Source organism: Sander lucioperca, chromosome 16, assembly GCF_008315115.2.
Source record: "Sander lucioperca isolate FBNREF2018 chromosome 16, SLUC_FBN_1.2, whole genome shotgun sequence".
In the NCBI taxonomy this organism is placed as follows: domain Eukaryota; kingdom Metazoa; phylum Chordata; class Actinopteri; order Perciformes; family Percidae; genus Sander; species Sander lucioperca.
The window spans coordinates 9427212-9440201 of record NC_050188.1 but is presented as its reverse complement, the minus strand read 5'-3'; the positions used below and the strand labels follow the sequence as shown (position 1 = coordinate 9440201).

At 40.8% G+C, this 12990-nt stretch overlaps 1 protein-coding gene and 1 long non-coding RNA gene across 2 annotated transcripts; one reads left to right on the top strand and one right to left on the bottom strand.

Annotated features, from left to right (window-relative positions):
• Positions 1-1649: 1649 nt before the first annotated feature.
• Positions 1650-2408, bottom strand: LOC118493434. The gene is made up of 2 exons (XR_004895389.1): positions 2370-2408; positions 1650-2114 (listed from the first exon to the last, which is right to left on the bottom strand). It is a non-coding gene; the product is annotated as an uncharacterized LOC118493434 (long non-coding RNA).
• A 1966-nt stretch (positions 2409-4374) lies between these two features.
• On the top strand, positions 4375-5759 carry LOC118493440. Its single transcript, XM_035993202.1, has 2 exons — positions 4375-4446; positions 4704-5759. The coding sequence occupies exons 1-2, from the start codon at positions 4394-4396 to the stop codon at positions 5407-5409; spliced, it is 759 nt and encodes a 252-aa protein (XP_035849095.1). The 5' UTR covers positions 4375-4393; the 3' UTR covers positions 5410-5759.
• Positions 5760-12990: the final 7231 nt, after the last annotated feature.

Below are 12990 nucleotides of genomic sequence, written 5' to 3'. Positions count from 1 at the left end.
GTTTAGACAGCTAGCTAACGCTACGCCAACGTTTGCTAATGTTAGCGCAACAGCGTTAGCCTAGACTGCTAGCTAGGTAAATATTACGACTGCCTTCAGAGTTTCCTATATCTGCATCCACATTGTCAACATAAGACATGTTGCATTAGTGCTCCTTTTGTACCATCATTTTATTGAATGAAATATTAAGCTTCGCTCCTACGAGATGGGTGGGTTTGTTACATACAAAGCTAACTGGCTATAGTTAGCCTGTATGTATGCTAGCGGAATTAGCTAACGTTGCGTAACCAGCCAGCAACTTCGGCCATCGGCAGTAGTTTCGGTGAGCTAACCACGACAGTATTGTCGCCCACAATCAACCTCTGCTGCTAAAAGCAGTCAATCTTCAGTGATGTTTGAAATAGAGACGCTTGTGGATGTTTTAGTTGTCGTGGTTAGCTCGCCGAAACTACTGCCAAAGCTGCTGGCTGGCTACGCAACGTTAGCTAATTCCGCTAGCACAGGCTAACTATAACCAGTTAGCTTTGTGTGTAACGTAATAAAAACCCACCCATCTCGTAGGAGCGAAGCTTAATATTTCATTCAATACAATTATGGTACAAAAGGAGCACTAACGCCACAGGTCTTATGTTGACAACGTGTACGCAGATATAGGAAACAACGAAGGCAGTTGTAATATTTACCTAGCCGTCTAGGCTAACGCTGTTGCGCTAACGTTAGCAAAACGTCGGCGTAGCGTTAGCTAGCTGTCTAAACTTGTGAAAAGCCAAACAGCATCCCCATCCAAGTAATAAATAAACACTAGGCAATATGTTGTTACTGGAGCTAGTAGGCTACCATCAAAACGTGAGATATCTAATCAATATGTGTTTACAACGTCGGGGGATTTCACAGGTGAGACTGGAAAGTTAGCCCATAGCTAGCATGATGCCTTCTATTTCTAGATCTAGATAAGTTTACCGGTACTTATCTGAACTAACGACATGATCACCGTCACTAGATATAAAGAAAACATTGACTTTCACTCGGTGCTATTCACTGACAAAAAAAACACCTCTTCCTCATCACAGTCAGTCACCATAGTTCTAGGACAAGGCTGAGGCACATTCACCATAATTCTAGTATTAGGCTGAGGCACAGTCACCATAGTTCTAGTACCAGACTGAGGCACAGTCACCATAGTTCTAGTACTAGGCTGATACACAGTTACCATAGTTCTAGTACTAGGCTGAGGCACAGTCACCATAGTTCTAGTACTAGGCTGATACACAGTCACCATAGTTCTAGTACTAGGCTGAGGCACAGTCACCATAGTTCTAGTACTAGGCTGATACGCAGTCACCATAGTTCTAGTACTAGGCTGAGGCACGTCTCCCCAACGTGACGTCATCACTGAATTGTGTTAAAAAAAACTAATACCAAAAATGACAAAAACTGGCCTTTAACACATAGGACATTTTTAACAATGGTATACATATGTTGAGTGCTTTATGTACCCATTAATCAACAGTGGTGGTTAACCTGCAACATGGGCTTTAAAGTACAAAAATAATAAACACATTTATGGTGTATTAGAAACATGAACACAAATGAGGCCAGTATAAATAACTCCCTCTTTTTTTAAGACACCCAAAATAATATGTTGCCTCTGTAGCCGGTCTGGCCTGACACTCCTTTAATTTGACTCTGCGTAGTAATGGACGACAGACATCTTCTGCTTTGCCAGTTGGACAGGGAGTTTATTATGCATACCTGTGTACAACACACATAAAATCAGTACAGCAACTCTGGGTTCCCACACGCACACCTCTCCTCAGCATAGCGTAACGCTACTGAGTAACACGTGCAGTGTTCTTATTAAAATAATATAACAAAATACATTTCAATGTGATCGTATAGTCAAAATCTCATTATAAAATCAAAACCATTTCCCCACATACCAACGGCAATTTTTATATTTCATTAATAAATATAAAATATAAACATGAACAAACAAAAAAAACTACACGTATAAAAATAACATTTGTGTCATAAAAAAACAAGGGGAGTACTCACATACCTGTGTACAACACACATTAAATCAGTACAGCAACTCTGGGTTCCCACACGCACACCTTTAAATGGGAGGGAGAAAAGAGCCAGCGCATAAGAATTCACACGTGTGCTCTTCATTAAGCTAGCCTGAGAGAAGTGAGCTAGCATCTCACACATAAAATGCTGTACACAATAAAACTGTATGTACACATTCAAACAAATGTCACCATGACAAAGAACAAAGCTAGTGACAGTTAAAGTATAGTAAGAACTTCTACTTAGCGGTTTTAACATGTTTTAAGTTGCTTTGAACCAGAGCGCTCAGATTGTCTTACCTCTCCTCAGCATGGCGTACCGCTACTGAGGAGAATAGCACGACAACACAGGAAGTGACTTCACTAAAAGGTCAATGGTCACACCGCCAGAATACAATTAACAAAATAAAAGCTCCCCAAAATAAATACATACTAAACCAGATTTATACAGAAAAATAACAAAATATCAACAAAGATGGATTTTTGGTGAAATATAACAAATATTAAGAACACATCGGTTACACCTCAATATAGCTTTGAGAGTATACTATAAATGGTTACCTCTGCTTAGGTTTTCAATAAAATAAATGCATAAAACCTTTTTCCAACGCAAAGCTAACAGTAGGCTACGAAAGCAATGCTAATGGCAATTGTTGTAATGCTAACGGCTATTCGCAGTTAGTAACACAATTGACCCTTTGCATGTGACGTCACGCTCCACTCGCGCGAATTATGAACGCCATGACGGACGGCGGAAGAGCTATGCTGTAGATGGACGGCAAGCTAATCTCGTACGTTTTCGTTCGTGTTTGTGTTCTCACATTTACAATCTGCAGAGTAATCCTCAACAACACAAGCATGTGTATGTATTGCCTTTCTGTTTTAAATGAGTGATAAATAAAATGATCCTCAACCAGCTAGCTGCCGTGCTAACCAGCTGTCCTGCTAACAGGTCCAACCCGATGATGACCCACATAACTAGCTAACATCGGTTATTCACTGACCTAGCTACCAATCCAAAAAAGAAAGCCGTTCCCTTGATCATTTAACTTAACACACATACAAAAAATATCGGTTAAATTAAAGATGACATGGCACGGAAACTAGCTTAAAAAACGAGTTAATGGGCTATATGCACACTCTCTTCCGCATTCCAAGTCAGCCAGCTAGGTCACATCCGGCGTCGACGGCGCGCACGTAGCGTCAACAACAACGAGCGTTTTTCACTCGGTCGCTTCAAGATGTCCCTAGGGTTACGGTCAACGACGTGAATCGAATTAATAAGTTAAATAACAATAAGTTGTATGTTTCGAGCTACATCCACAATTTTGAAGGTAAGATCTGTACGTATTTGTGTTTACATGCCCTTAGCATGCATGCTATCTAGTGCTAGCGCAGCAGGTGCAACGTAGGCTATGTGTCGGTCTGTCTACTATTATGTGTCAATCACATCCAATTTTCCTAACGCCTTTGTCAATGTCAGTTTCAAACAAGGATTCAAGGACAGGAGCGGTAACCATTAGGGCTGAGTGCTACAGATCAATGAGGAAAAGCCAAAAGCCTCACAGCTTAAGCGTAAGAGAAAGTTATTCTGCAGGTTCAGCGCAGACTGGTTCATGGTTCATGAGACAGGTTACGTTCGGCAGATCAAAGTTTCTATGAATCATTGCATCTAATCCTGCTAAAGGTCATTTTAAAGACATATTTCATTTACCATACCATAAATAATACTGGTGTGTTGTAATATTTATCGATATTTAAATATGTACGCTAATCACTGGGATTCACAGAAACTGAGTTCTGTTTTGTCACTGCATTGACATACGTTCTGTGTCCACTGTTGAGGATGAGTAAAGTGAGATAAATAATAATATTGTGGCTACAATTTTAGCTCACACAAATTGTTTAGTAGTTATTTATTTTTTATTTTTTTTTCCACGTCATCTTTATATGTCGATGGTTCATATTTGTTTGTTTTGTCAAACATTCTCACTGTACTCAAGTATTCTCCTTGTGTATTTTCAGATTGTGCTTGGGGATGCCCGTCCTGTGCAGCTACAAAGCTGCCAGTGTACCTGTGTGGCGGGTACAGCTTTGTGTAATCATGTGGCAGCACTGCTGTACCAGACTGCACAATATTGCCAGCTAAGCATCACCTCTGTTCCCCCAACACACAGCTGCACAGAGACTGAACAGAAGTGGCATAAGCCAAGATCCATGGTAACTAATGTTTCTAATAGGGTACTTTGATTCTATTTATGGATGTTTGTTTTTATTGATAACCTTTTTTTTTTTCAAATGTTAAACCTGGTCTGGTTAATGACATGGTGATTCTTTCAGCCAGACCCAAGGAAAGAAAACTGATGGAAGGCATCAGGTTAGTATTGTTGTTATTATCATTAAAGACATTTTCTGTAGTAATCAGTGAGGCCTCAGATAAAGTAGTAATCTCATCATATGATACATTGTATGTTAACATCCATTGTTCGTATTTATGTCAGTTGTTTAAGCAAGAAAGTCCAAATTTTGGCCGTCAGCATTTTTTTTTTTAGTTATTTTGTTCGTTTAACTTATATGTAACTTACTTTATGGCTCATTTAAAAAAGAAAATACATTATTTTGTCTTTTCCATAGGAGCAACTTGTATAAGGGCGTCAGTTCAGCTCTGCCTGAACTTTCCACACTCAGGGTGGATGAAGTCTACCATGATGTTCCAAGTGATGTGGCTCCACTGATAACAACTATGGCTATGGACATTAATGTTCCTCTGGTTGACTCTGCATTTGGAAAAGTGCAAGAAGGAAGTGTGTTATCCTATCATATGCCAGCAAAAAGAGTTCCAAAAACCTGTCCCCACACAGATGCTCCTTCTCCCCCACAGCTGCCACTTCAGGGTTACAGGCTGGGACCCTCTACCTGCTCTTTTGTCTGCACTGAACATCAGCAGCACCACATGATGTCCCTGGCAACAACATTAGAGATTGCACACAAAATTGCCAACAGTACAAAAGAGCAGAGTTCCTGCATTGAGTGGCACCAACTAAGGCGGCCCCGCATCACCACCTCCAAGTTCAGAGAGGTCTGTCACACCAGGGCACAGAGCTCTGCTGAAAATCTGGCCAAAAGACTTCTGAGACCTAGCCATCAGACTGCAGACATGAGGAGGGGGCTTGACATGGAACCTGCTGCAGTAGAGGAGTACTGCAGAGTAAGGGAGGTTAACCACTATCCCTGTGGCTTCCTTATCCACCCTGGATGGGGTCATCACCTGATGGCATTGTGTACGATCCAAAGGGGCAGACAGTGTTTGGCCTTGTTGAAATTAAATGCCCCAATGTAGCAAGCTATGTTGACTGCCCATATATTAAGATCAGTGAGGGCACACACACATTAAGAAAATCTCATTCCTACTTTTGGCAGATCCAGGGCCAGATGTTGATTTCTGGTTTGGACTGGTGTGACTTTGTTGTCTACACACAGGAAGACATGTTTATTCAGAGGATTCCCAGAGGCAATGAAATCACCAAAACAATGAAAGTAAAAATTGATTATTTCTTTTTTTATTGTTACCGCTATGCTTCCCTAAATAATTAGATTCTGATAGCCTGTCACGCTTCTTTACAGAATGCTGTTAATTTCTCTTTTCTCTATTTCTCTTAATGGCAGTTCTAATCTAGCAGTTCTTATCAGTTCAATCCATTTCAAAATATTTGTACATATATATTTGATTCAAGTTTTTATATTTTTGTTTTATTCTTAATTGTATTACTATGTTTCTTGTTGTATTTGCATACTAATGTAATAATCTATTATTAAATTACATGTTACATGTTCTTCCTATTCATTTTTTTTTTAGGTAATAATTCATTACCTAAAAATAGTATTTTATAACTGTTTGTAATTTGGGAGCCCTAAATAAAGGTTATTATTCAGTAAATATAATTCATTGTGCATGAAAGTATTATTCTTTTATTACAGATGGCTTAAAAGCACTGGTGAGGTAAAGTACATATAACATGCAAATAATCCAGTAGTTCTTTATTCAAAGAGTATGTGCAATGTACAGCAGTGCATACATAACATGAGGAACTATAAAATTCAATTTATACAAAGTAATTTACAAAGGTACATTTAAAGAAAGTAGTTACTGCTACTCTGGCTTCTTTGTCCAAGCCTTTACAAGAGGCCCGTTTTCATAGTTTGTCAGAAGACATGCAACAGTATACAGCTGATTAATGTTGCCAAAAAGCCGAAGTGGAATCTCTGTGTCAAAGAACTTGTGTTCCTTAACACGCCGTATGAGGCGTGCAATTGCTTGGGTCTCCCTGACCTCACAGGCAGACATCTGGGATCTTCCAGAGAGAAATGCTGGCCTATAAATCTTGCAAGGCACAAGGTCATCAACAAGAAAACCTCGGTCGACCATGATGGCCATCCCAGGTCTCAAAAGGGAGAGAATTCCAGACTCTCGCATGATCTCTTTGTCACTGATGGAACCAGCGTACAGTGGAGAGATAAATGTGACCGCCCCATGAGGAGCCACTCCAAGCAGCCCTTTGAGAGTACAGTGGGACTTGTATGCTGAGAACATTTCACTTTGGAGACGAAGTGATGAAGGGCACTGGCACCTCAGCTCTGTACAGTCCAGGATGACTGTAGTGTCTGCATAGTCCTTAAACTCAGCTGGCAGATGTGCCCTTATTTTCTCCTCTGGTATCCAGATCCTCACAGACCCTAGCACAGTGTACAGAAAGTTGCTCCACGTTGTAATGATCTGACTGACTGTGGACTCCATACCGGTCAGCAAGGTCACGCTGTTTTGAACCCAGTGCCAGGTAGTTGAGAAACATGAACATCTCATCAATGGGCTGCAGGGAACGAGTCTGTTAAAAAGAAATACAATTTGCATTATGTTTCTCTCAACCTCTATTAGCCCTGATAGTTCACTTCAAATGAAAATCATATACTCACTGAATTTCTTTCTTTCTTCAAAATATCTTCCTTTGTGTTCAGCAGAAGAAAGAAATTCATACAGGTTTGAAACAACTTGAGGTTGAGTATATGATGACAATTTTCATTTTGAAGTGAACTATCCCTTTAAGTTGTATTGTATGGTCCATGTAAATAATCTCACACACACACACACACACACACACACACACACACGCACGCACGCACGCACGTGCACACACACACACACACACACACACACACACACACACACACACACACACAGACACACACACAACTATATTTGTTGTTGCAAAAGAACTACAGAACAATCTGGACATCTTACCTTGTGAAAAAACATATGTCCTTGTCTGAGGCAGCAAAACAATGAATTCCAAAGCGCTGATTCATTGTCAGCTTCTCGACGTGTTCCCTCAGCTTGAGAATCTCATCTCTGAGAGACATGTTGTCATCAAGGGCTAAATCAACAACTGCAGGATCTGGAGCCGAAGCGTAGTCGTGGCCCATAGGGATATAAGCTTTCTTGCACGCTGCGTCGCCGTCATCCTCCAACACCTGCGGCGGACGCTCTCTCCTCTCCCATACCCCCGGTCGTGAAGTAGGAAGGGTGAAATTGTTCCAATCAAATAATGCTGGAACAACTCTCTTGTTTAATAGCCGCCTCCTTGTCTCTGACACTGGCTCACGAACATCCTCCTTATTAAAATGCCGGCTACATACTCGGGTATGGGGAGTAACTGTGAATTTGTCCCTCCGGATAGCGACAAGCCATTTTTGCCTGATTTCCGCGTCAGATGGAAATGTATGAAAACTAAGTAAACTGTTGTACTTGCTCGAAGCTTGACACAGAGGCACACAGCAAAGCTCGGCTGTACTGTTGTTTTTAGCGGAAGTACGTCATTACCTCCGTGTGCATATAGCCTAGTCTGCGGAGCTCCTACCCCGACTAGCTGACGAGCTAGTTGCAGCTAGCTTTGGACTGCTCGCTAGCTGCTGCCCATCGCGTAATATCCACCGGTCAAATCTAAACATAGGCTACACAGTGAATATAATCACAGATAAGAAGATGGCTAGATGTTACAGTTATGTGTGGTTACTACTGATCATAGACACTCCGTGATTTACTGCATGGATTAACGTGTGATAGATAATTAATGACTGCACTTCCCAGAGCTGGGATGTGTTCAGGCATCCATTAGCTAGGAAGTTGCATTGGCACACCCAGTGAACAACGGTATGTGGGTAGCCACGACCGACCATCCATCCATCCATCCATCCATCTTCGTCCGCTTATCCGGTCACGGGGGTAGCAGCTCCAGCAGGGGACCCCAAACTTCCCTTTCCCGAGCCACATTAACCAGCTCCGACTGGGGGATCCCAAGGCGTTCCCAGGCCAGGTTAGAGATATAATCCCTCCACCTAGTCCTGGGTCTTCCCCGAGGCCTCCTCCCAGCTGGACGTGCCTGGAACACCTCCCTAGGGAGGCGCCCAGGGGGCATCCTTACCAGATGCCCGAACCACCTCAACTGGCTCCTTTCGACGCGAAGGAGCAGCGGCTCTACTCCGAGCTCCTCACGGATGACTGAGCTTCTCACCCTATCTCTAAGGGAGACACCAGCCACCCTCCTGAGGAAACCCATTTCGGCCGCTTGTACCCTGGCGACCGACCATGTCTTCTAAAAACATGGGCTACATGTTATATAAATCTTTACTTCAGTAAAGAATAGATGTTAATACAAAATAAACCCTAGATTGATGTCTTATCTTTGCCATTATGAGGTACCTCCCCCCGCCGTTAGCGTAGCATCGTGTAACTGTAACCCAGCCAGCTACAAAGAACTGGTTAGCATCCAGACTTTTAAAAGCTTTGAGATCAGCACCAGTATATGGGGATACCCCATTTACCACATAGTGGTACAGATCAGCACCAGTATATGGGGATACCCCGTTTACCACATAGTGGTACAGATCATGTGGACTGAAGTCGGCCAGACTCTGTGATTTAATGAGGTCCGTGAAAACGGAGGGAGGAAGAATTAAGGGTCGGTATCCAATCCTGCTATCTCCAACTTCTCCAAATACTGCTCTTTGTGAGCACCTACCAGATGCCCTACCTCGACCGATAACGTTACGACAACTTGTTGTTCAATAGAAGAAGCCATATAAAGCCAAAAATACAGTTTATTTAGTGTTATGTATTTCAAACTGATTGAAACTATGAAACTTTCCGCTCGTCCACTACTGTTTAGCCTGTGCTTCCGCCGTCCGTCATGGCGCCGTCACGTGGTCGTGTGACGTGTTTGCAAAGGGTCAATAGATAATTTCATACTACAACACTTAATTACAGCATATAGAATCACACACACACACACACACACACACACACACACACACACACACACTTGTATATTTACCTCTTGTAGATTACAATACTATAAAACACAGCAAAAGTGATCGTCTGCCTCAGTAATGGAAAACGTTCTACAACCTACTGATTCTCACAAAGTTGCTTCGCTTCTGACTGCATGTTACAACTAAGCCCCACCCCTCTACATGAGATTGTAATTACATTGGCTGATAGATCTTGACCCTCCAACTAAAGTAAAGAAAGACGATGATTGACATACTATAATATGGCTGCTATCATGTTAAGCTATGTGGCTGCTTACACTTGCTGAACTTTTAAGTCTATGGTGCTGAATCATGTACACTTCACTCAAAATACAGTCAATTGCATGCCTTCAAACTTTGCTTTATTAAAAACTGTAAATCTAACTCTTACATTTTAAAGGTTTTATTCATGTTAACCATTTTAACATATGGCATCAACTGTATTGCATTTAAATAATTTCAATAAATATCTAAATTAAATTTAGCCAGGGCTAAATATTATTTAGAACACTTCTGTATGCAGAAACAATATACATATTGTGAACACAAAAACCACACTAGAGCAAGTCAAAACGCCTCTACTCCTTACATATATGTAATCAGTTTTTGGTTTAGGAGTTAAGTTTCGGTCAAAAATCGTTTTCTTCTTTGTTTTTATTAGCAGACTACAAACCAAGGTTTAAGGTACACGGTGTGTGTTTATAAAACATTACGTTAAATAAATGTGTAAATATGTCTCAATAACACACAACTTAATTATGAGTTAATGTATAGTATTTTTTTTCAGCAATTCTATTTCCTAAGTAGATACAAAAAAAAATGTAAATAAAAATTAATTAAGTCAAAATATCTAATTATTTATTCAAAAATAAACATTGAAAAATTAAATTAATAAACAAGAACTGGAACATGTGATGTTATAATATATATACAGTATATATATATATACATATGTAAAATACATTAATAAACAGGAACTGGAACAGGTGATGTTATAATATATATACAGTATATATATGTAAAATACATTAATAAACAGGAACTGGAACAGGTGATGTTAAAATATATATATGCTATATTAAAAGTTAAAATATTTATAAAGAGAAACTAAAAACAGTCAAATAAATAACTAAAAGGATTGTAAATAGATAAGATCTAAACACAAGGTGCATATGCCATAATTTATTAATAATAGTAATTATAACAATATTAGAAATATAACAATTATTACATTTGAATGTTAATTTAATAATATCAGTAACTATAATATATCAAAACAGGGGCAACATTATTAGGCTATATTTAAAGGTAATAATATATTAAGGCATTATTAGTAATATTATTTAAATCATTTATTAATTTGTAGTCTAATAGAGTTATGATGGCAATGAATGATGTGGGGTAATTACATAACCCCGAAAGTGGGAGACTGAAGAATGCCCTCCTCCATGTGTTGGGCAAAGCTGTTGTATGATGCATGGACAGGCAGCCTAAGTTCGATGCCACAGGTGTTGGCTTCAGGATAAATCCTCCCTGGAGTGCGGATGAAGTTTATCCCTAGCTCACCCAGTAAGAGGGTTCGCCCCACGTTGGCTGAGTCCTGCAGCGGCGCAGGTTCGAATCTGACCTGCTGCCCTTTGCTGCGTGTCGTCCCCCATCTCTCTCCCCCTATCCTGTCTACCCACTGTCACTGTACAATAAAGGGAAAAGCCCCCAAAAAAATAATCTTTAAAAAACCATGCTGTGCTGATGTGTACTTTCACACAGAGTGTTGCAGTTAAATAATAAATTGATTGATTTGAGTGAGGCCTGAGAACTTTTATTGTGAAGAATTTTCAGGAAATTAAATGCGTTTATTCACGATTTTATAGTTGCTTCTTTGACCACCAGTCAGACATGGATAGGCCTAACATTGTTTTGCAACTAACCTTCTACCTCCAGCACCCAGTCCCGCCAAAAACCGAAGGTGCGGGCTTCCGCCCTCCGATTGTTTGTCCCCACCTCAGAAAATACTGGCGTGAAAAGGTTCATTACGTCAGTTGCCACAAGAGGCTTTTCGACATATACAATTGGGTGTTTCCTCATCTTCTCCAACAGCCCCAAGCATTTTAGACCCTGCTTGAATCTAAAAAATAAAAGAAGAAATATATATATATATATATATCAGAGATGGGGACTCGAGTCTGAGACTCGGACTCGAGTCGCACTTAAGTCGCACTAACAGCTGACTTCAGACTTGACTCGGACTCGACCCAAAAGACTTCAGACTTGACTTGTGACTTGACCCAAAAGACTTCAGACTTGACTCGGACTCGAGCTTCGAGACTCGTCAACAACCTGTTTTCATACAATCATTGCTTTTTAAATCTAAATGTATTAATGTATTTCTATTTTCTTTTATTGGCGCATATACGGGGAAATGTATGACGAGCTGTATGTCCCCTGCCCTTTGCCATAATGTGCAACGTAACGCATGCAAATATGTGCGCGCACATATCAAAAAATGCATTGCAGATGGCAACACCAAGTCCTCCTGGAGTTGTGCCTTTTGTCATTAGTTTTGCTTTCAATAGCTTGGTAAACAGTGGCAGTAAGCTAACAGCTACATACAAGGTGTGTGGCACCAAGATAAATGATGACGGATCAACAACATCGGACTTCATCAGGCGTCTCAAAACACATCCAAATAGGTCAGTCACTCACACGCTAATGTGAAAGAGACGTTACATTAGCATATATCGTCACAGGTAACAAGCTAACCATTGCAAAGTGTTGTGCTAATGCTGGCAACAGGCATATAGTATCTTTATAGTTAGTAGTCGCTGAGGCTAAGAAATCCATGGCGCGCAGGAGGCGGGACGCACGGATCCATCTCCCCAGGAACAAATGCTGTGTCGGGGAGGTAAACTCAGGTGATGCGTAATTGATCCCGTGGATGATTTGTAGACTATTGAGTGAACAAGGTGTACCCGGTCCACCAAACACTGGGCCATCTTGACTGTCTTAATTCTGCACATATTTCTGTTACTGTAGCCCTATTTACTATTTCATTATTTCATCCATGCATGGCGTAGCGGATCTGTGCGCACTGTCACCTGCCGTGGAGACGCTGGCCTCACTAACCTCTCCTCCTCTGAGTCGGGTCTCCCTCGCGCTGGACTCAGTTTCACTGAGCATACTAACACTTAGAAAATAAATAGCATTACATCAGTGAGTTCAAACTGCTTATTGTGCGTAATTTGGACTGACACTGAGATGCATGTTGTTCTGTAACTGGTGTGGCGCTGCCACTTTTCTCTTGATTTCCACTTCGACATTTTTTTGAGTGAAAGAGACATTACATTTAGGACATATCATCACAGGTAACAAGCTAACCATCGCAAAGTGTTGTGCTAATGCTGGGAACATGCAAATTGTATCTTTATATCCATCTGATGTGACAGCTACAGGACATGCTTTGAATTCATAAGATTTAACAATACAGTGTTAGGGACAGATCAGATGGCCAGAGACTTGAGACTTGACTTGGACTTGACTTGGACTCATGGCAAAAGACTTG

Coding starts and splice junctions, on each gene's coding strand:
- LOC118493440 (XM_035993202.1), top strand. CDS start 4,394: ATGGTGATTCTTTCAGCCAGACCCAAGGAAAGAAAACTGATGGAAGGC. Junction 4,447..4,703: donor AAACTGATGGAAGGCATCAG/GTTAGTATTGTT, acceptor TCTTTTCCATAG/GAGCAACTTGTATAAGGGCG.